We start from the raw sequence: 24,874 nt of genomic DNA on the forward strand, positions 1-24,874 counted from the left end.
ATGCACCAGAGGTTAGGTGTGAAAATAGGCTTTGAGGCACACAGTAAGCAATGTTGTTTTAAAAATAGTGACATAATGATCCATGACAAAATCCATAGAGGCAATAAATGATGTGATTTGTCATCAATAGATGTATTCCAGTTTAAAGTTATTATTTTACTGTTGTTATATTGGGGCTACATGCTGGAATATTTATATAGTTAATAGTTTTTGTTCCTTTACTGTTATTGCACAATCAAACCGTGTCAATACTGATGATGTATTGCAGTATATTACAGAGGGAACATAACAAATATTTTGCCTCAGTAGTTATGGAACAATTTCTGAGGTTATCCTTTTCTGACAACAGAGAAATCGCATGAAAAGCCTCACCTCAACCCAGCAGCAGCACATTGTCAAATTGATGCTGACAGATGAAGAAAAACAAAAAAATCTACTTTTCCAATGAAAAGGTGTCACCTTACTCAGCCTACACAGCTTTCTGAATTAACTTGGTACTTTCAATTCAAGGGAAAAAACACACTTAGTCACAAGTTTTTTTTCAAACAAAAGCACTGGAAAAGAAGGGTTAGACTTTAACAATAGGAAAGAGCTTCAATGTATTTTTATTTGGTAAAAAAATCCGATATAAAATCTGATCAGTGAGATGGAAGCGTGAGCGTGCAGTGTGCGAATAACCGGCCTGACGGAAAATCATTCCCTTAGCTTGCCTCATTGACCGCATAGGTACGGAGGACGTGTGTGTGTGTGTGTGTGTGTGTGTGTGTGTGTGTGTGTGTGTGTGTGTGTGTGTGTGTGTGTGTGTGTGTGTGTGTGTGTGTGTGTGTGTGTGTGTGTGTGTGTGTGTGTGTGTGTGTGTGTGTGTGTGTGTGTGTGTGTGTGTGTGTGTGTGTGTGTCTACTGTATCTGTGTGTTGTTTTTTGTGAAGTGCATTTTTGTGTCAGATTGATTCTGCGAAAGACACTTTTAAGACAGTTCAAACGGACAATTAGAAATGATCATTACGACTTTTCTTACTTGTTTAGCATTTTAATGTTCACTGTATTTGCTGTGAACTCGGTGGATTTCTGACACTGTAAAATGTTTTTTGATTTATGCTATTCACATCAAAAGTAAGATTGACTCAATATCGGTGTTGATTATTGTGAGTATGATTATAATGCACAGTTTCTATCTCTGTTTATAAAATGGTACCACTTAGATTCTCAACCCGTCACTGATTGTTTGACTTTGATTCTGCAGTGTAGGTGTAATACACACATATTCATATTCCACAGGGCTATATTAGACGTTTCTTATGACTCTTTGATTTAACATAAGCCAAGGTTGAATACCCATTTCATTTCTTGTTCCAGCATGTCTTGTGGATGTGTCTGTGTGGGTCTCGGGTCTGTGTGATGTGTGTGAACAGTCGAGGAGAGATGAACCCGCTAGGTTTAACCTTGTGAAAACTCTGGGTGTGCGTTTAAGACGCACTATAACACCCTAAAAGCCAGAGTTTCTCCTCAGATCAAAGAGATGAGCTGACAGAAAAGAGAGGGAACCACCAAGAGAGGGACACTGACTGACTGAGTGAAGAGCGACAGATAAAGAGATTCTTTGGCTGGCGGTGAGCTGTTAGGTCACCTTCTGACTGTTAGAGACAGGGTTCGCTGAATTATTACAGCACTGACTGCCAGTAAGGTAAAAGTAAAGTAATCACCCTCATATTCACTGGTCAGTGTGCAGAAAACTATTCTTGCATAGCCAGACGTACCTCCACAGCGACGTGTCAGCGCTAAAGAAAAGTCTGACTCCACACATTCTGGTATGGGGGAAAAAAATGCCCTGGCGTGTTTATGATTGTTTTGAAGAAATACAATAGTCTTGGCCCACAATGCAGCAATAGATGCCGACTGAAATAGGCGACCAATGGCAGGGTTTTAACCAAAGTTTACATCTGGTGAGTCAGACTAGAAGAAATGTCCTGTTTCTGTATCTCTTTTCTAGAAGTTTTTCTATGGCCAGGAGTGTGAACCACTGTCCGCACTTTAATGCAGAATATAATCCTGGTAAATAGTGAATTAAGGGTTCCACAAATACACAAGGCCCCATATCGCCTTGGGGCCAAGGCGATATGGAGAAAATCAAATGTAACAATATTTTTTGACAGAATACCTCAACATCTGCGACAATATTGTAGGGTTGACCATTGCTGCTTTTACAAAAAAACATAGAGGAAATGACTTTACTGAAACGCTTTCTTTTAAACCAGGAAAAAGACAACACTCGTGCCATATTGCAATATTACATCCAAAATCTGGACAATATCTAGTCTCATATCAAACTAATATTGATATATTGCCCAACCCCTTTCTGTTGCAGCCCCAAGGGGTGTAAGAAGTATTTAGCTTCTTTAGATTAATCTTATGTTTTGTATGAATAATTGAGGGTGCAGCTTATGATAATATCCGTATTAAAGAATTGTTTGAAAGTTGAAGAATAATCACTTATTAAGATTGTTGTCCTTTTCATTTTCTGTGGACTGACTAACCGTTTTTGTTCTTTTGTCAAATCTTTATTTAAAAAAGAGCTAGTAACTATACTGCCATTAGATAAATATTTCGGGTTGTACAAAGTTGCGCCTCAAATGTTTTGGAGGTGAGTCAGTAATGCGATGTTTCTTCTTTGTCAGCCTCAATTTAAAAGAGTATTTGTATATCTTATCTTGAGCCATGGGACACAAACTGTACTGTGGTTGTTCGTTTGTTGAATTTTTTTTACATTAGTTCGATAATGGGCCAGACTTGCTTGTGGAAAATATTGTGGGTAAAATGATGCGCTGCTTATACAACAGCTTGCTTAGCTATAAAATACCAGACATCCTGTGATAGTAAAAAACAAATAGTGTCCATATGTAAGCCATTAGTAGGCACTGCTTAATGAAAAAACATTATTTTCTCAAGTGCTTACCGTAATGAGGTTTGATAGCATCCAGGTGTGGCGCAGTGATTCACTTTAAGTTGACAGACTGACACAAACTCTGCAAAAATGTTGTCAACCCCGCAACGTGCCATTATCTTTCTCCAGGTGTCCCTTCAGCGCCTCGCAATGTGGTCTCAGTCGTCAACCAGACATCGGTGCAGCTGGAGTGGCACCCACCACGGGACATCGGGCACCGCGACGACCTGTCGTATAACGTCGTGTGCCGCCGGTGCCACAGCAGCGAGCGCCGGGCGTGTCAGCCATGTGACGACAGCGTGGCCTTCGTTTCGGGCAAGCAAGGGTTAAAGGAAACGAGCGTGGCGATCAGCAAGTTGCGCGCCCACACATCGTACACCTTCGAAATACAGGTTTGTCCACCGAAGTTCCTTCCCGAAGCTTCATTTATTCAACATGCCTGCTGTACAGTGTTGTTAAAGGAATACTCAGATGGAAATCTTCATCTCGACTATCACACGGTTACTGCCCGTAGGCTTGAAATGTGTGTTGAAAGTCAACTTGTCCTTTCTGTAGTTAGGTTTGGATCAATTCTTGTGTTAATATGCAAATAGCTGTCAGATATTCACTGTGGTCCTCAAGGATACTGAGGCTACATATAGCTGATTGCCGACATGGAGGCTTTTATGCACAGTTTCCAGTTATATTATGTTCCATCAAACCTCAAGGCCACTCTGATGCAATATAAAGCCAGGACGGTGGTGGACCTTCAATCTCCTGCTATTGGCCGCCTTTACCATCAAGGCTGGGTGTCCAAATCAAGGACACCAACGTTTTAATTGCTAAGGGAAGGAAGGAAGTGTGTTACTTTACTTCCCCATTCAGTCCTGGATTGGGAAATCTCTCATAGTCATCGAATGTAAATGTGGCCAAATCTTCTGTCAAAGTCTGATGGACCTATTAATAATAAACAAGTTCTTTTTTAAAGGAATACATGAGTTGATCCATTTTAAATGCAGTCTGTTGTGGGACGGGCGGATCAATAATGATGTATGAATGAATGACTTAAACAATGACCAGATTGTGAAAGTATTGATTGTTATTCAATGTGCTCACTGAAAGCAGTCACTGTTAAGGACTGCTGAATATCCATGAAGATATCCATCAGAAATGTAATTATCCAACAAGTGAAAACACTGATAACAAACTGCTTTTAACAAAATGGATGGTGCCGTCAAAGTTAGGAATCCTCTGAAGACTTTAACCTACCAAATTAGTTTTTGATAGTAAAATGATTTGTGTATCTAGCAAATAGTCACTGATGAAATGTAGAAAACATTTTTAAATATTGCCAATAGTGATATTTTTTTAATCTTCGGAATCTCAAGGAAAGGAAAGACACAAAATAAAATGTGAAATGAGAAAGAAAGAAAGAAAACAACATAGAATTAGAGCTTGGAGTAAGCCATTAAGCTAGCGTCACTAATTATCACGTCTTTGTTTAATGATTTGCTGTGACTGAAGACATTGTTTTGGCCGTCAAAATGATTAACTAAGCTCATGACAAACAATATCAGGCAGCTAATTGGGTGGTCTTTAAAATGCACTCGGAACCTGTTAACTGTGTCTTTGTGTTGGCAAGATGAGACAGACGGTGAGACTTTACAGTTTGATAAAGACATTGGCAGCGCCTCTATACTGACATTGAAACCATCTCATTGTTGCTGTTAAACTTACTTGTTGTTGAATCCCTCCCCTGAACAGCGACTGTCTAATCATAGCTTAGCAGTGTCAGAGTCTGTCTTGTTCTGTAAAACTTAACCACTTAAAAACTCATCCTAAAAGCATTTCGCTTGTCATATTTAAATAAAACATTTTTTGAAAAATATAAAACATAAATAAGCAAAGGAAATAACAGTTTGATGTTACATTTCCTTATCATACTTATAATTGTAGAACTAGAGCTTTACAGTGAAATACAAGAACAATGCTGTTTCTTTATTTCCATGTATCATCAACAGGACATGCAGCTTTAGCCTTATTCTTTTAGCACAATTTTAATGAATATGTCCTTTGAGTTCATATTTAAGATCCATTTGCGGTGCCATGCCATTGTTCAGACGGCCCATTATTCTGAAACCTAATATTCCCAAAAGTGTCCAAAACAACCAAAATCCCATGTTTCTGACAGCCTGTTGTACCAAAAACAAAATGTTTATACTTCCGAAGGCCCATGGCTCCAAAACTACACACTCTCCCTGCAACAAACAGAACACATGGCTAATTATTATGCTAATGAGAGGGAAGGCATGACCCGCTCTACTCTGCCTCTGATTGGCTTACCCCGATGTTTTACCCTTACCAATCTCACTCCTCATGCCTAAATCCAACCAACCTAACCAACAAAGGCAACGAGTACTAGCCAGTCAGAGGCAGTGTAGGGCAGGTAATGACTTCGCCATAATAAGAAATAAAAAGTATTTCTGGAGCGATGGGCCTTCGGAAAACAATGAGCGTTTGTTTTTGGGGATAACAGGCTGACGCACAGACGGGCTTTCGATCCAATGGGACACTTTTCCAGCTATTGGGGTCCTGAAATAATGGGCCGTCGGAACAATGGACAGTCCCCCCAGTTACACTGGTCTCAACTGAATTGTTTGTTCAGCTAAAATCAGTTGCTGGTTAGAAATGAGAAGCATGCTTTTGTCTACCTCTGTCTGAAATCAAGTGCCTATTTACAGAATTTATGAGAGTTTTGAGTGTGATATCTGCCACCGGTAACATTGTAAAGTGCACATGTGCTGTGTGAGAACAGAAAGCTTGACAGGCCAAGCAACAGCAAATATGTGGGTTAATGTCTGTCGGGTGGAATAGCTGACCATTACACTTTTTACTCCACAGGCAGTCAACGGAGTCTCCAACAAGAACCCTTATCCCGCCCAGCAACTGTCAATCAACATTACAACCAATCAGGCCGGTGAGTGGGGAGTGCAAACTCTGTGTGCATGTACGTGCATGCATCTGTGTATGTGTGTGTGTGTGTGTGTGTAAGCACACCCTGGGGCACAGCGGATTATGCGAGGGAGGGATGGCAAGGGGGATAAAGGAAATTGAGCTACAGCTTTTTAATTCATAAAACATGGTATAAGCGTGTCATCTCTCTCCCTCTGTCTCTCTATCTCTATCTCATTTTCTGTCTTTCCTACACATCCACAGCTTTCATCCTGTTTTCCTTTTCCCCCCCTCTGCCTTTCTCTCTCTCTCTCTCTCTTTCTCTTTCTCTCTCTGTTCTCTTTTTCTCGCCTTCATCCCCTCTCCCTGCCCTCCCCCCTATGTCCCCCTTCTCTCCGTCTCTGACAGTGTAATTCTTAGAGACTATAAAGTGAGCCGAGTTACCGCTCCATCAATACTTTATAGAGACAGACACAAGTGATATCTTCACCGCTACCCAAATTTAGATTTAAAAGCCGCTTTGCTCTGATGGAAAACACATCATTTACCTCATCTACAGCAACCCAGGCTCATTCCTAATCGAAACATGATCCATTGTCACCCGGCCGCTTTCTGAGCGCATTTTTTACCACTGGCGGATGCAAAAACGCTCTTATCCCTGAAATCTTTTAGTACTCAACAAAAACTGATTTATTTTCAGGTTGACTGCATTGAGGGGGGGGGGGGGGGAATTATGCAATAGGTTTTAGCGTATTTCATGGGACCGTAGGATATGAAACTCACTCGACATGTAGAGAACCCTATAAAATGTCAATTGTGGCAATATTAAAAATGACTGAGCTTTCCAGGTACAGCGCGCTCACTCTGTCAAATTATGACAACAGAGGGAGATGAGGTATCGCAGCATTTACTGAGGATTATGGCAGCCCCATGGTGTCCTGATGACTCAGCTGTGTAAGATGGATACTTTCACAACATAACTTTGATCAATTGTATACTTGTTACTGGTGTTGTATCAATCTCTGTGTCTTGATTCCTTCCTCTCTGTATGCTGTGACGTGAAGTACAAATGTGATGAAAACCATCCCATAAAAAGATCTAGGAGGCAAAAACCATGAAATACGTTATAGCCAAGAGCTGCTGGTTCCTAAAATTATGGGTGAAAATGTGTTGCAGACATAACTCTTGCTTTCCAATCAGTGACAAGTGCAGTAATTTGTTTTCATGAGCCTGAGTTGAGGAAACATTTTACCTCCTTTGGGTGTAAATAATCCTCGGCAATGTGTCATTACATTACACACAATATTTCCATATTTACGGAGTTTAAGCATGCTTGCGAATCTTCTAACTATCGATAATTGATTGTGTGTACTTGCGTGTGTTTTTTAACAGCTCCCTCACTAGTTCCCATAATGCACCAAGTGAGCTCAACGAGCCGCAGTTTCTCGTTGTCATGGCCACCGCCCGAGCAGCCCAACGGAATTATCCTCGACTACGAGATACGATACTGTGACAAGGTAGAGTGGGACGATGAACGTCTGTGAGTGTGTTTGTGTCCGTCTGATTTTTTGGTGTTATGGTCACAGGCGGTACTCCATTAGAGTCGATAAAACGGGCGAATCAATATCGGCTACATCGAAGTCGTCTGTTATCAGGACTCACTGACGTGCAGCAACAGTCTCACTGCTTCAAACACGGTCAAGTACTTCAGCTTGAAATAACTGTAAAGTGAACCTCCTGCGTGCTGTCTCGCTCAGTGCTGGTATGTTCATCTTCAGAGCCTCTCTTTATTCCACCACACATTAATTGTTGATCGGAGTCATGCAGCAATCTGTTCATTAATAAGTGTCTACAGCGGGATTCTGTCAACTGTAAGACTACATCACTCCAACTACATTGTGAAAGAAACATGTATTAATTTATTGACTCTACAAAACTGTGTATGTTTCTCTCATGAACCACTGATGTAGTTTGAGGTGCCAAAGCTCCATAAGCTGTAACACACAATATGGAATTGAATTAGGATCTGTTGGCTCCGGAAGATCCAATTAAAACCATTTTATTGGTCAAGTAACTCATCTTGTGTGACTTGTGAAGGCCACACTTTAGTCAGAAGACGGAAAAAAAAAACGATTATGGGCAATGATATAGACGAACATAAATTAAACCAAAAACATTTACTTCTGTTTCCATCCTAGCTGTATTATTAAATATGTTGATGACTGCAGGAGATGAAACTATATGTTTTATAGCCGTTTTATATAAATATAAGTCTTATGTTTATATAAGAACAGCTTGGATGCAGTTCTTCACTGTAGGCTCTTCATGCTGATGGTTGCACATATTCCAAAGTACACAGGGAGGAATGTTAACAGTGTTTGTGGACTGCAGCTGCCAATGTTGCCGTATTGTTTGTTGAGTGAAATTTCTTAAAGTCAACTCTTCAACTCATTGTTGATGTGGCCTTCAACGCACTGTGTTGACTTCGGTGTCTCATTATGTGCCAGAAGAATCCCAGGCCACCGATTGGTTAGCTTTACTTATGAAGTGTAGAGTCTTTCCTCCCAAATAGATAGACTCACCACCACAGAGAGTAGCACATCTCTGCAGGAAGATCTGTTTGTCTCAAGTTGCTGAGGTGGAAGGGAAACAATAGATATCCAAAATGACTAGTTTTATTCTCTTTGCAATTGACAATGCTCATCAGATTATTTATTTATTTATTTAATCTTTATTTGATCAGGCGGTCTCATTGAGATTAAAATGTTTTTACTTCACAAGAAGCATTAACAAGAACACAATCAGCAGAACAGAAGGAGCACAACTACACTACACAATAATCAGGAATTAAAAGCAATTACAAGAATTATAATAATTAAACATCAGATAATGAAGCTTTCAAATCTCCAAGGCTAATGTCAGACTCTAGTTTGAGGACAGTTTGCACAAAAGGTTAAAAAGGTGCTTAGTACCTGAAACCAGTTCTGCCAACATTGGTGCATACTTGAGGGATAGCCAAGGCTAGGTCGATACTGGATTGTGTCCTGTACCAGATTTAAATGAGTGAAGAGCAGTGAGGTAGTTTGGAAGCTTGAATAGTAGAGCTTTATAGATAAAGAACATGAGATGGCTATTTCTCCTTGACTGTCTTGACTGACATGCGGTCCATCCAACCGTATGATACAGAGAACAATGATGAGTCTGAAAGTGATGATACAAGGGGTTTAACAGCTGATGTGTTGATGAGGCAGCATGGCAATACAGAATAGCTCCATAGTCAAAGACAGACATGAAGGTTTAATTCTAAACTAAAAGCCTGGTTTGATTTTTTAATTATTGAGTCAAGTGTTGAATATGAATCTTGAATGACTGATGGACAGAAAGGTGCTTATTGAGTAGTGCCATTATGTCCTTCTACCAAACTATTTGGAAGTTAGCTTTATCCTTCCCACCTTGGACCACTGTGCAAGAGGCACTTCCACTACTCCTCCATCCATCCATTTCTCTCTGCTTCTCCGGGGCCGGTTAAAGTAGTCCAGACCTCCCCTCTCCCCAGATACGTCTTCCAACTCCTCCTGGAGGATCCCGAGGCTTTCTCAAGTCATATGAGATATATAATGCCTTCAGCGTGTTCTGGGTCTTCCCCGGGGTTATCTTTCAGTTTGACGTGCCCAGAAAACCTCCAAAGGGAGGCGCCCAGGAGGCATTCTTAACAGCTGCCCAAACCACCTCAACTGGTTCATTTTTAATGCACAGGAACAGCGACTCTGCTCTGATCTCCCTCCAGATGTGTGAGCGCCTCCGAGCTGAATCACTTAAAGACAAGAAGACCGAAGCACAAATGTATTCGCTGGTGGATGCTGCTGAAATCCAAACTCCTACCACGCTTTTCTGTGAGAGTGTCTGACTGAAGCCTCCAGCTGTCCTGTAGTGGACAAGGTCCTAGCGTGTATGAACCAGGAGAATGAGACATAAAACACTTCACTGCAAGGGTCCAGTGATCAAACTAGCCTGCACAAACCCGGGGCACCAATGAGGGCCTCTGATTCAGGGGTGAAACATGCAGGACCTGATTGCTTTCCCAATAAAGACTGCTGCTCCAGGACAGGAAAAAAACTCCAAAGAAAGGACATATCTTGTCTTCTTTATAATTCAGTCGCAATGTATTGGAAGGACTGAAAGTTAAATTAAAAGCATATCTCTATCACCCAAAGCTAAACATAAGAATATCCTCATCTGTTCTGAAGCTGAGCCAAAAGCCGCAAATAACAGCTAGACTTTCACTGCAGACAGATTAAAAACAAAGAGCAAAGCACCTGCAAGGGATTGTGTGACTTACACCAAAAGAACAACATGCCTCCTCATCCACAGCCCACGTTTGATTTCCTGCCATCTAGCTTTCCCCCTTTTTACAAAGCAGAAGAAAATAGTTTAGGGCATTTTTTTGGGATACCACTGCTAGTCCCTGTGCTCATTTCTTTCTTTTTAATACATGCTGTCAGTGAGTTGGTGCTTCCATAACTCACTAAAATTCTTCGATACAATCATAACTACAAACTGTAAATGCTCGGGACTGTTGTCAACTCTCACAGTTCCAGAGTCCATGACTCCAGAGGGCTCGCTCACAGATTCCAATTTTACAGCACAGCACGGTGTAGTGTGTGGCTATAGGTTCACTGTGCTGCACAAGGGAAAGCGAGAGCGTGTGTCGTTTTCAGTTTGCCCTTATGTATGTTGATGCTTTTGGTAAATATTCAATGTTCAGCCAAATCAGGTAATAATTTATTAATACTGTTATATGCATTAAGTATGCTTCGTATAGTGTTTTGATCCTACAGATATGTTACCCTTATTGCCTCATTTATGATTACAGATTATATTCAAACCATGCTCTCTCCTGTCTTCCTCTCACAACGAGCCTCGTAACTGATTTTCTTTTGTGAAGTGCGATTCAAAAAGGTCTTTCAGAGCTCATTGACTGTTATTGCAATTACTGAAATACATTCATGTCATTATCAGAATGTGGTGTGTGTTCAGAGAAGAACTATTGCAGAACTCGCTGTAGTTCAAATATTAAGCGTCGACTGTCCTCACCAGATAAACAGCAGCGTTGTTGTTTGTTGAAGCTCCTAAACATTTATGATGTTTGAATTCTCCTGACAGCTAAACTGTTGTGATGATTGCAAACAGTGACTGTCCTTTCTTAGAGTAGCTTGACATTATTTTGCTGTTTTAGGAAGAAGCTAAGGTGGAAAGTTGGCTGTGCAAAGTGTCTGTCTTTGTCAGCAGAAACCACAGTCTCTCCGACCAACAGCCAAGACTGGTTTCTGTCCTTTACCTCAACTATAGAGGTGGCATCTCAGAATACACTCTAATGACGATAATGAAACAGTCATTTTAGAAGGCATTGAACAACAATTGTGTTGTTGTCACATAAGGGCTGGAATGATCGTGCACAGTAAAAGCCACTTGGGTAAAAGAGGGAAATTAAACTTAATAAATCACATATTGGAACATTAGATGAACAAAAAAGCACAATACGGGGCCCTTGCAACATTGTAAATCTCATTTTTACTGCACCTGGTGCGGTTATGTCAGTATGTCAACATGAAAATGGCAAATTCCGGACATGTACTTTAGTCATAAAGATATCTGCACCGAGTCGCCACTCATTGCAATGCCGTGCTTTTTGAAGAGCAGCTGTTGGATAAAAACTGCATTCAAACATGAATATTATGTTCATGCTGCAGAGACTGAATCTATCGGACCCTGTGCACAATGCTATAGGAAACCATCGAGAAAGCTCACGCTTCCAGCGATAATTAACATAATAGCAAAAAAATAAAAGATGTTGTGGGTAACAGGGGTGTGACGTGTAAAACATGTAAGAATAAAAACGCATGCCCCGGGGTGGGGGGGGTGCTGCACCTAGCGTCGATGGTGCTACTTTGCACAGTTTGTGTAAAAGTTCCAGGGATTAACAGAGAGAGAAAGAGAAAGTTGACACTCTGCCTCGCGGAGAGCAATTAGAGTGAGTTCGAGTTCGAGTTTAGGACAGAGTGAGAAGAACTGCACTAGAGAGATGTACTGTAGCTGCAGTCTGACAGTCACAGATAAAACACTTACATTGTCGAAATCAGGGCAGCGACTTTACTGTAAGCCGGCCTTATTTGCTGCTGCCTTTGCTTTAACATTATTTAACATGGAAGCTAATAAAGACCCAGAATCAAAAGCTGGCAGTTAAGTTCTTTCATTGTTTCTTCTTTTCATTGTTCTTCCTTGATAGACATCTTATGAAGGGGGAAATAATGCATTTTACAAGCTAACCACTTAAAGTGACTAATTTTAGCTCATGGCTTCAAGTGAAGAATTCCTCGGGGAGCAGTTTGATAAGCCTGGCGAAAGAGAGCGTTTCACCAGACAGCTGTGCTGTATCTCCTTTTCTCATACTTTTCTCCACCTGCCTTCCCTCCCATCTCCTCCATCCCTCCCTCACCTCCTCCTCTCCCCTCATAGCCACTCTATAGATAATGAGGTTTTAATGTTGTATATTTGATATGGCACAGTGAGGCTGGATTTTTCCCCACTACTTATCTCTGGCTTCCAGACCTTCCCAGATGGGTTGCCCTCTAACCTTTTCACTGTGGCAAGCCCCCTCCACACACACACATCTCCAAATCCAAACCCCACCCCAACACAATACCCCAATTTCTGTGGCCTCTTCCAAATATAACTATTATTATCTCCCAGGTTTCAAAATTGCAAACTGTGTACTTGTCCCTGTGTTGTGCGTCCTAATTATGACAGTAGGAATCTGCCTGGTCATAGTGGAAAAATATATCAATAATGCAGTTAAAGAAATCAGAGCAAAATGATGTTTAATACAGTATATTAAGATGCTGTAGGTAACAATACTACATGACACAAGACATCTCATATTTTATAGTAACAAAAAAGACAGCCACAAGCAACAATAAAAGATGAAAAAATCCAGAAGAACAACAAATTGTCTAAGACGATGTTATTAAGAATTATAATGATAACAGTAATGAAATCTCAGCCATCTTTAACCCCTTTTTATTCATGTGCATGTCCTCTTTTGAAAACCCTCCCACTTCTTCTCTCTTTCCACCCCCAGCCCTCATTTTCTTTCAGCTCTTTTCCCTCCTGAACTCTCCGCCTCATCATCTCTCTTCCTCTCCTCTTTGCTCTCCCGTCGACCCCTCCACCTCCTTCATCCTCACGGCATGATTCCCTCCGCCATCCTTTCATGCCATCACCACACCATATCTGTCCTTCCCTTCTGGACAGTTTTGATCTTGCTGCAATACAAACCTTTTTTATTTAAAAGGAATGGGTGAGAGGAAGCATAGGAGGAGGGCCTGGAATGATAGAGGTAAAAGGTTGTAGCTTTGGCTTCATCAGATAGGTCTGATGCCAAATTTACCTCAGGAGGAGGAGTCTGTGAGCAATAACTAATTATCACTTTGTTATATCTGAAGGAGATGGAGGAAAGAACGGGTAAAAGAGGACGAGATTTAAGAGGTTTTTTTCAAAGTATGAAGAAGTAGTTGTGGACAAAATTACTTTGATTGATGATTTTATTTTCAACTTAAGTGGTGTCTTGCATTACAAAAGGTTTTGGTGCAAAGGCTTTTAATCTTGTCACTACTCTAGTAAAATGGAAGTGAATACAAGTGTGTGCTGTATCTCTGAACTTACTTTTACCAGTTTTTATAGGAACAACTTATTTAGTAGACTGTAGTTCACATGAAAGCTTTTCACACCAAGGCTCGATTAGCCGGAGTAAGATGTACAATATTTCTGCAACGACAACTTGCTGTTGAGTTTTTTTAAAAGCCATTTTAAACCATGGCAAGGTACCACTTATAGAGTTAGTTACCAGCAGCTGTGAGCTGAAAATCATGTCTCTTCAGTGGTTTCTCACCTTGCTGCTCTGATATAGAAGTTAACTCCTGCCTATGTCTGTACACCACGAAATGACTGTTAGATGTGGTATCAGATGCAATCTTCTGGCCACACCCATCAGTGATGCTGGATGTGAGCAGAGGCGCAACAGAGTTGAAACATTAAAGCAGCAAGGACAGTAAATATTAAACATATTTTATCACTCAACGCCAGTGGTGTTTATATGCCGAGGTTTTAAGATATGCCCCTTCTTGAAACTCCTGCCCCACCCCAGTACGTTGAGTCAAATGTCACTCTGGATAATCTACACAGTTCTCTGTGAACTGTTTTCTTCATGACTTTCCTTCAGTAGAAAATGATGAGGTTTGTGGATTATTCTGAGGAACTGGGACAATATTTTTGAAAAAAAAAAAAGAAATTATAATATTTTTTTATTTTTTTATTTGAGCACCACAAACAAAATTCCATTCTCTTACATTGTGTCGGTGTGAAGGCAGATGTCTCCATATGGACAAATAAAACCCAATATAATTCTATGAATTGACAACCAAGGGTAAGTGTGTGAACTGACCCTTTAAGGTGTGAATTGAGACAAATGGATGGATGGATGAGTCACTCAGAAACAAAATTGACTGAGGGTATTTGGACTGCTCTTTTTTACTGTTGGAAATGGACAATGACAAAAAAATGTGATAGAGGCTGGCATAGTTTGACAAGATGAATGAAAAATCTTTGGAATAATGAATCTTGTTTTAGCTGAAGGCCAAAACTGAGTACTAAATTTAGTCCCTCTCAGTCAGTGACTGATGAAGTGTTATGGTCTGTCTTGGCTTGCTGTGAGACATATTCATCCCTCTCTCAACCTCCTCTTCAGTCCCTGTCGTCAGTGCAGAACAGTTCAGTGGTCCTGAGCAAAACACCCAATGTTGTTCTGGAGGGTCTGAGGCCGGGGACCGGCTACATGGTCCAGGTGAGGGCCCGCACTGTGGCCGGCTACGGATCCTACAGCAAGGAAATGCTCTTCCAAACGCTCACCGACGGTAAGTGGGTGGGTGGTGTGTGGAGGTGTGTGTGTGTGTGTGTGTGTTGGTGGGGGTTTTATGGTGGAGAGGAAAGAGAGCGCAGGACTGAGAGGAGGAATGTTCGAGGTGGAGCAAGAGTGAAAATCTGGTGGTGAAGTAATTCAATTCTGCCCTACTTTGTGTGTGCATGAATTTGGGTCTTGCAGTGATGTAAAATGAGCCATGTAAATGCTAATTTATGTGTGTTAGAGAGAGAGAGAGAGAGAGAGAGAGAGAGAGAGAGAGAGAGAGAGAGAGAAACTGTGTGTATATTTTCCATTCCAGAAATACTCAGTTGTGTTTATGTAAGAGAGTCTAAAAAAAAATAGGAAGATAATACTGTGGCTGATTGTGTGTGTGTGTGTGTGTGTGTGTGTGTGTGTTTGTGTTTCTGCAGATGAGTATAAGTCAGAGCTGGGACAGCAGCTCTCCCTGATTGCCGGCTCTTTAGTGGGTGGAGTGTGTATCGTCTCATTGGTAGCTATCGCCATCATCTGTACCAGGTAACGCACACACACACACACACATATAAAAAAATAACAAGGTGTGAAAATGTGGCTATCTGCAGTGTCAACACTCTGTATCCCAACAACGTATTGGCCCTTTTCACAGAGGACATTTTGATTGTCATGTAGGCAAAGCACAGGTGTTACTAATAACATTGTGGCTCCTTTCTATTCAAGTGTCATAGCACGTCCTGGCAGTGTGACAGTGAGCCAGCATGCACAATACCCAAATCCTGAAAGTGAAGCAGCTAAATTGGAATTCACCCATCATTCATTGACGCAAATTGTGACGATGATTCTTAATTCAGATTTCATTCACGAGCTTTTTCCTGAGCTTTTTCAACCACACCTCACGGCCTGGAAGCTCAGTCACGTGATAGCAGGTGTAGAATCCCCACCGCCCCAAACACACGACCATCTGTTATCATGTGAAGCTACATACTTTGGCCGTCAGTTTATAACTGAGCCTTCTCTATGAGAAGCAACACTGTGAGACGTGGATGACAGGTAGTAAGTGCACCTTGAGTTAAGAGCTTTATTGTCCATAATAATGTCACCAAGATCAAGGTTAAACTTTCACATCAATCATTATTATTGCTACATTATTGTTTATGTCATTGATACTGTTTGCGTACACATTAAATAAGACCTACTGTTATAATGCATTACACTAAAATGTTTTAATATAATGCAGATGAAAATGCCCCTGTAGGAGAAAGTATTTCTAAGCTGGACATGGCAAATATTTAAAATGAGTTGATAATAAAATTTGTAATTATTAAAATTGCAATTTTTGAACAATGACAACATGGCTTTGCACAAAAATGAGTTTCTGTGACCCCACGACCTCTCAGATATAGCACAACCAATTAGCATATCTAACTTTTCTAACTTTTGTGTAACATTTCTGTCTGCTTGCCCTTTTTTCCCAAATCTCTCCGTTTGTGTTTGTGACTGCAGAAGAAGGCAGTGTAAGGAGAGTGTGTACGGTGACAAGCTGCAGCAGTACAACGCAGGAGGAGGTATACGACCAGCACTGAAACTTTAATAGAACTTTACCTTTATACACACCAAACTTCTAAAACAGCGTTTATGTTCCTCAGAGGTGACTCTGAGGCCTGACATGTTCAGTGGTCCCACCCCCACGGTGACCTTTCCCACGATGTCTGAAGGCCATAGTTCACCGGGGGTCAAGATCTACATCGACCCCTTCACCTACGAGGACCCCAACGAGGCTGTTCGGGAGTTTGCCAAGGAAATCGACCCCTCCTGTGTCAAAATAGAGGAGGTCATCGGATCAGGTAGAGATTTTCATAGACTTAGTGTCTTTGACCCACGGCTTGCCCTTCTTTTCTCTCTCATGTTGTTTCTAAAAAGTGTTCAATATTAACTCAACAGCTACCTGAAATGAAAATCGATGATTATTTCAGTATGTTTCAATTATCACTGTGAATTCATTCACAAGAGCTTTTGTTCAAGAGTAAGATAAAAATCAAATGTACGGTCCATGTTCATATATGTTATAAACTGCCTCAAAATCGAAATTATAGAAAAGAAAACCCTGGTTTCTTCTAATGAGACCAACTGTCACTTGAAACAGCAGATAGTCTACAGTAAATTAATACATTTCTTCAACTGTGCCAGACATTTGTGTCAATGGAAAAGATCTGGAAACATGCAATGTTAGTTTATTATTTTGCTTTATTTTTTCCCTTTGAAGTCAGGAGAGATGTTTTATTCATGCTGAAAACTTTCACAGGAATACATTAAAACTGCCTTCGTGCATTCTCTTTGGCTATCTGATCTGAACTATAAAAATGCTGTGTGAAGTTTGGCAAATAGAGAAATTTGGATGTGAAATGGAGTCCCAGAGCATCCTCTGAATTTTTTGGGGGGGACAGAGTTTTTGCTTTCAGATGGGAAAAAAGATGGAAGTAAGGTACAAAAAATACGGACATATTTTAAAGTTGCTAAGATGAAATGCCTTCTTTTACCACTGATCCCTGAGTACTGCAACTGTGCAACATCTTCAATCATTTCACTCAAAATGCAGGAAAAATGTGTCTGTCAAGAATGCAAAATACTTGAGAACAACCTTGGTACTTGGTTGCCGCGGACAGACCCCAGGTCTAGCTTTGCTGCTGCCTTCGACCTGCAGTCAGAGCTCCGGCCAGAGCGGGAGAGCTCGGCGCACAGCAGCAGCATCTCTTCCTCCAGCCAGGAGCAGAGCTTCGACCCTCTGCTACTCCGGTCCCCGCCGGGAGCCAACACCGACATCGCGGCACTCCTGGCACAGAAGAACCAGGAGTCAGCGGAGCAGACTGGCAGACCCTGCCACAGTAGAAATGAGAGGTTTTCTAAAGGGACTCTAGTGCTCGGAAACGCTACCACTTTCATCCACAGGCAAAGACAAAATTGACACAAAGTGAAAGTTCGACCCCGTCATCCGTCTGCAGTGCATTTTTAACTAATAAACAACTCATCATCTTGAGCACATTTTTGGATTATTAGGGATATTTGTCTTATATCTCGATCCACAATAAACAGAGGAATCTTTTTACTCCAAATATGATTTTTTTTTCTTTGGACCAAAACCAATCTAACCCAAATGGCCATGGAGCTCTCGGTGATAAAGGTCATGAACTAGACTCAGACCCTCACCGCCGTGAGTATGTGCTTTCGGCTTTGGTCTGTTGAGCCGCTCTGAGAGGCTTTCTGTAATCCCTCCGTTTCTCGCTTTATTTCTCTCAGGGGAAGGTTTCTCACCTCAGCCAGAGGTGACAGAGGAGGGATGAAAACAACGGGTAGGGAGAGGAAAATATGAACCGGGTGATATGAGATGTGGCTGGACTTTGAGCCCTTAAACTGTTGAATCTCTCCCATTCTGCTGCGGTAGAAAGTAAAAATATATCCACACAATGGTTTTCCCCCTCTCCAACTTTCTCCTTTCTTTTTCCTTCTGTATTTCTTTGATACTTCCTCTTATTTTCATATCTCTCTGTGATTCAGCCCCTGTGGAGTTTTAGAGTTTGTTTGCGTAGAGAGAAATGCTAAAACAAAGAACCAAGGGGGGAAAAAAGCAGAACAACAGATTGAAGAGGGAAGATAAAAGAGGAAGGCACCCTTAGGAGATGATAAAAATATCTCACCTCACTTTCTCTTACTCTGTCTCTCTCCGTGATAACACTTCTCTCTTTTCTTTCCTTGTTACTATCACTCGTAAATGTTCCTCATAAAAAGCACTTTAAGCCCTGAAACACTTTAATTTACAATAGAAACGAGCGATAACATCTCCCCTGACAGGCCAGTTAATTTACTTAGACTGTGTTTAGAAATACAGGAGATTTAAGACAAGATTTTAGAATAAAACCAATGACTAATTCTTGTAATGCTCCATCTTCCCATTGACCACCTCTATTTTAGAAAAATAGGAAGTGACATGTCACCTGATCTCGCCTCTATCTTCTTCCTTCCACACTTCCTTCCATCTTCTCCCGTATTTTAAATACTGTCTCATTTCCATCCATCGCTCTTTCATTTCTTCACCCTCTATCCCTCCTTCCTCGCCCCATCCTCTCTTTCCATTCTCCCTCTTATTTTGTCCTCCATCCATCTCTACTTCAGGTTGATTTACAACAGTGACAATAGATCGTTTTTAATGAGCAGTGAGATGTGGAGCAGAGATCACAGTGAGACAGGACGACACAGCCTGTCATCCAATTCCCATCACTCATCCATTGTTCACACATGATTTATATCTCTGAGATGACGACTTTTATTTTGAAGTGATATTCAATTTTCACGTCCCAAAGCAGCATATGGCTGCATTTATTTTTGACAAAAGACATATGTGTCTCCAGCACTGTAGGAAATTGTCTGTACATTGAACAAGTTCAAGACATATCTTTGGCTTTGTAACCGACTACAACCAACCAATTCATAGCATGCATTTTTTTGCACCGGATTGCATTAGTCTCTTCCACACTTTGTTGCTTTTCTTTTTAACATAGTGCATTGTGGGACATTGCACTGACAGATCCAAATGAGAACGTGTCTCATTCAATGTCAGTTCAACATAAATAACATGGGACACCTGCTGGATCACAGTTTCATTTCTCCCTCTAACTATTTTTCTCATTCTCACTCTGCTTTCACTTTTCCAGTGAACAAACGAGTACAATACTATGAATGTCTGTAAATGTGCGTCATAATTCCAGTATTTAAATGACATCGCCACCCTTCTATGGTACTATGATACCCATCTTTTCATCTGTTGTCTAGATGGCTGTTCAGTACAACTATCTACAACAATCTAGTTCTAATTTAGCATAACCCGACCCTTAAGTCTTCTTTGACGCTGGTGGATCTTTTTTAAAGTCTGACAAAAAAAACAACAGATGGTGTCATTATTGGGAAATAGCTAACTAGCCTACCAAGCTGACAAAAGGCATACTATGCGACAACAGGGACCTCAGTACAGGTAATGAATGCACCAGGGAACATGAACAGACTTAGAAAACTGCTTAGCCTACAACATTAAATTAAACTGCAGGCAGAGATTGAACATATAAACATTTGTCTCTTTATCCATGAGGTCACCTTGCTTCCTTTGTTTAAACTGCGAGAGGAAACTTAAGGTGTGGTGTGCAAAGCCAAATACCTTTGCAATAATAAAGGCATTGTCCCTTTTATCTTGTTTGCCACCCCTGCTACAAACCTCTTATTACCCCCGAGAGGAGCTATTGAGGGGATTCGATTTTTGTTGTTCTTTCGGACTACAAAAATACCATCAATGTCCCCTTTACCAAAGCCCTCAACCTCAATCTGCTTGAGCAAAGCTGCTCAAAGGACATCAGTATGAGACCGAGGGGCGGCTTTTGCAGTCACTAAACCTGCACAAATAAGACAAAAAGAAACTCAAATAGCTCGATCGGGTATCAGTGACGATAGGCCGAAGTACATTTAAGCCCTGCCACGTTTATAATCCTTGCTTGATGTTTTGAGGAAGGCCTCTTTTTTCTGCCTACTGTGTTCTTAGCGCAAAGGTAACATTTATACTTTGCCACATAGATAATTGCAATCAGATGCAAAAACAGGAAAATTGCACTGAGCTGCAAAACTTTATGGATGTCTTTGCGCTGTATGGGGGCAGATAGCGGTTCATTCATTGTGCTATTGGTGGCCGCAATGTATTCTTTGTGAATTTGCCCATTAGGGCGCAGAGGGCAGCTCCCATGACTGAGAGAGTGTTTATGTCTTTACCTTTCTCGCTACTGCCCAACTCAGCTGCTGCAAAGGACAATGTGCTCCTTCTCGTTTGATCGATGTAGAGTTTTTAATAATGAATGGTCGCCAAATAGTTTGAACTTCAGCCCACCTGATTTCTCAGCCTGGTGACTCATTTCTACATCTGAAAATGAGATTGAAATGGAATTATTTATTCACCAATTTTAATATGTAATAATTTATTTCAACATTTTGAATTCAGAGAAGCATGAGAAGAAAAGCCATCCCCAATAATGGACTTGTATTTTCCTGCTGAGTCACATACTGTTTCTGAAGAACTTTAAATGTAAACTGTACCTTTTTCATTTCGCTTTAAAGCTTTAATGTCAGCCACATAATGGTTTTTTTCTTCTTCAGGTGAGTTTGGGGAGGTGTACAGAGGTCGCCTGAAGCCTGCTGGGAAAAAAGAAATTGCTGTGGCCATCAAGACCCTGAAGATTGGTTACTCTGAGAGGCAGAGGAGGGACTTCCTGTCCGAGGCGTCAATCATGGGCCAGTTTGACCAACCAAACATCATCAGACTGGAGGGCGTCGTCACCAAGAGCAGGCCTACGATGATCATCACAGAATTCATGGAGAATGGAGCACTTGACTCGTTTCTCAGGGTAAATACTGTACACGCACATGTCTATTCGATATTTTAACAGTGTCCTGCTGAACTTTATTTAATATGAACAATATCATCATTTTTGCAAAATAGCTTAGAAACATTACATAACGTATGTGTTGATGTTTTTGCCTACAGTATCTATATACACACTTTTCTTCAGTTCAAAATCACCCATTGTCCAAACACATAGATACCTAAACGGAGAGACAGATGTGGAGTAGAGGGAGTTTTTTGAGAATGGGACTCAAAGACAGAAACAACTTCCTGCTCTTCTTTTTCTCCTCTCTTTTCTGTCCTGCGCTCTTTCCTCCTCATCCTGCGAGGATGTCTGTCTGTCAGTCTGTTCGTCTCTTTGATCCTGGCCTCCTTCCGAGGTGCCGAGACAGAGAGAGAAACTCTTTGATGTTTGGTTCTCACAGCGTGACCCCTTTTGACTCAGAAATCATCCGCTGACTCATGCACACACACACACACACACACACTCACACAATGATCGATCTCACTGGTGTTGCTGTCCTAGCGTGACCATCTTGCAGGCACAAGACCCAGAGGATCAATGCGTGTGTTTGTGTGGGTGTGTGCGCGTGCATGCGTGTGTGTGTGTGTACCGAAGAAGGTTTTGCCTGCAGAGGATTAGGCTAGAAGAGCATCAAAGGCGAGGTTTGATGCACAAAGTGAATTAAAAGGCGCACGCACACACCTTCGACTGAAAGTATGTCAGCAGGGATGTTTATAAGAGACTTTTTGGCCCAAAGGTGAAAAGAATAAAATAGCCAAAAGGTCAACGTGTCTCCTAACTACAACAAGCCTCCAGCTCCTCGAAATGTGTGTTTATTTTCTGTTGATTTCCAGTCTTCAGATTATAGGATGAACCACTTTTACATCATATTGAATACTGTACATCTTTAGGACAGTGAACGATTATCAATGAATGTTATCAAAGTCCCTGTTTAATAATTCCAGCTTAAAAAACATCTTTGGCCAACTGAAATATTCTTCAAGGGGAAACAGCATTATTAAAGAGTGACTGCACACTTATACATATTTTTCAAGCTGTAAACTAAATGATATGACTGTACCGTGGTGAAACACATCAATGCGGGTGTTCATTTTGACATTTCTCATCACATTTATAAAAATCTCCATTTCATGGTTGAAAGTGGCTCAAATCTTAATTATCTTGCGAGGCCATTTTCTGAGATAGAGTCGACCGTTTGGGACTAATCATGAAATAAAATAATGCTAATGCCCTCTAATCAGACCCCCTCACTCGCCTCACGCCATAGCGTCTATCGTTTTTTATTTTTTTCCGTAACCACTGTGTAGCATTACAGTCACAGCACAGCACAAGCCTGTTCACTCATTGCTGTTGACTGGAAATTAAGCCATCAGCACATCACACGATCTGGTGAATCAGTTTTAATAATGAATGAATTATCTCTCTGGTGATAGCAATCGGCTTTCATATGCTGTGACAAGTTCAAGTTGCTACTGTCACGACAGTTTGTCTCTCAAGTTATAATAAGTTATATAATTATAGAAAGTGGTATATTGAATCTTTAAAATGTAATACTGTTTGTTAAAGTTAAAACATGAAAATCACATTTCCACACTACCAGCAATCTGCAGACTGTGTTTCTATGCTCCTTTTTCACGTCACCTTAATCACATTACAGCCACATGTTGTAACATGTAGCTGTCATCTGGTTTGAAAAAAAAGGTACTTTTTTCCTCCCAAAATTGTTTGTTATAACTCCTGTATGTGAAATGCTGACATATTTGACTTTCTCAAAATAACTACATGTAAGTGAAAAAGTCTGATAACGGAAAAATATAAATAATCCTGTCACGGTTCATGGTTTTGCAGCAAAATGACGGGCAGTTTCCAGTGATCCAGCTGGTTGGTATGCTGAGGGGCATCGCGTCTGGAATGAGGTACAAAAACACACACACAAAAACACACACACACACACACATACTCACACACATACTCACACACATACTCACACTCACTGCTGCTACAGAAATCCATATTTACTATAAAGATGAAGAAGAAACCTTTTTCAAACATTTCAATGAAATTACATTTTTTTATTTAACAATACCAATTTTACCATATTCAATCCAATCCATTTTGTTTAGCCGAAAATCACAAATCACAAATTTGCCTCCAAGGGGTTCACAATCTGTAAACATGTGACATCCTCTGTCCCAGGACCCTCACATCGGTACAGGAAAAACTCCCCCCAAAAAAACCCTTTAAGAAAAGAAAAGAAGAAACCTTAGGGAGAGCAACAGAGGAGGGATCCCTCTCCCAGGATGGACAGAAGTGCAATAGATGTCATGTGTACAGAATGAACAACATAACAGAGTTACAACACATTCAATGCATATGATGTAATGATTCATGTAATGAGAGTATAATAGGCAGAATAATGATGGAAAAATTACGACTACTTATAATAACAGCAGCAGTGAATATAATATATTAATAATGATAACAAAAGCATTAATGGTATCGGTAATAGTCATAGAAATGTGACTAATAATGATGATAGTAGCAGTGGGTGTCAGCAGGGCCACGGCAGGAGGCACGACCATGGTCCAGGTATAACCACGATCCAAAAGCACAAAGACTCCGGGGAAGAAGCAAAGTTAGTAATGTGAGTTAATGGGACATGAATTCATGCAGAAGGAGAGAGAGAAGAGGAGAGAGGAGCTCAGTGTATCCTAGGAAGTCCCCCGGCAGTCTAGGCCTCTAGCAGCACATCTAGGGGCTGGTTCAAGGCAAACCTGAGCCAGCCCTAACTATAAGCGTTCTCAAAAAGAAAATCTTAAGCCTACTCTTAAATGTGGTGAGTCTGCCTGACCAATTAGGGCTTTGCAGGTGAGGAGAAGGATTGAAGTAACAAATGCATGAACACATTTTTCTGCATGGCTTTGAGACAGGATGTGCCTGATTTTTTAAAATGTTACGTAGGTGAAAAACGGCAGTCCTTGAAATGTGTTTATCTGTTAAAGTACATATCCTGATCAAAGATAACTCAGAAATTCTTTACAGTGGTGCTGGATCATTAGATAATTGATTTCGGAGGTGTTCTGGGCCGTGTAGAATAACTTAACTGAATTTAACATCAGGAAGCTGCAGGTCATCCAGATTTTTATATCCTTAAGGCATGCTTGAAGTTTATTGAACTGGTTGGTTTCATCTGGCTTGATCGATTGATATATTTGGGTATCATCTGCATAACAATTAAAGTTTTGGGAGTGCTTTCTAGTGACATCTAGTGTAGAAGCTTTTGCTTACTGGCGTACACTCGGTAGTAAAAATTCTAAAGTTTTTAGGTAATGGTCCGATAAAAGAGGGTTCTGTGGAAAGTCTATTAAATGTTGTATTTTAAGGCCATATGCCAGAACGAGGTCGAGGATGTGGTTAAAACAGTGAGTGGGTTTCTGTACACTCTGACAGAAGCCAATCGAGTCTAATAATGAGATAAATGTACTAGTACTAACAGTACTAAGGCTGTCATTATAGACGTCTACATGAATGTTAAAATCACCTTCAATAATCACTTTATCTGTTTTAAGGACTAAACTTGAGAAGAACTCTG

The 24,874-nt window shown here is 40.8% G+C and overlaps 1 protein-coding gene across 1 annotated transcript in view; it reads left to right on the top strand.

Moving 5' to 3' along the window:
* The window catches only part of LOC142946834 (ephrin type-B receptor 1-like), a 72,302-nt gene that overhangs the window by 40,317 nt on the left and 7,111 nt on the right, over positions 1 to 24,874 (top strand). Inside the window, exons 7-15 of the mRNA XM_076088411.1 lie at positions 3,070 to 3,332; positions 5,821 to 5,896; positions 7,264 to 7,388; positions 14,675 to 14,840; positions 15,259 to 15,364; positions 16,328 to 16,389; positions 16,471 to 16,668; positions 21,011 to 21,258; positions 23,131 to 23,198. Of these exons, the coding sequence (XP_075944526.1) occupies positions 3,070 to 3,332; positions 5,821 to 5,896; positions 7,264 to 7,388; positions 14,675 to 14,840; positions 15,259 to 15,364; positions 16,328 to 16,389; positions 16,471 to 16,668; positions 21,011 to 21,258; positions 23,131 to 23,198 (1,312 nt within the window). The remainder of the gene's footprint in view (positions 1 to 3,069; positions 3,333 to 5,820; positions 5,897 to 7,263; positions 7,389 to 14,674; positions 14,841 to 15,258; positions 15,365 to 16,327; positions 16,390 to 16,470; positions 16,669 to 21,010; positions 21,259 to 23,130; positions 23,199 to 24,874) is intronic.

Source organism: Anarhichas minor, unplaced genomic scaffold (assembly GCF_050575085.1).
Source record: "Anarhichas minor isolate MPS153535 unplaced genomic scaffold, ASM5057508v1 ptg000010l, whole genome shotgun sequence".
NCBI lineage: Eukaryota > Metazoa > Chordata > Actinopteri > Perciformes > Anarhichadidae > Anarhichas > Anarhichas minor.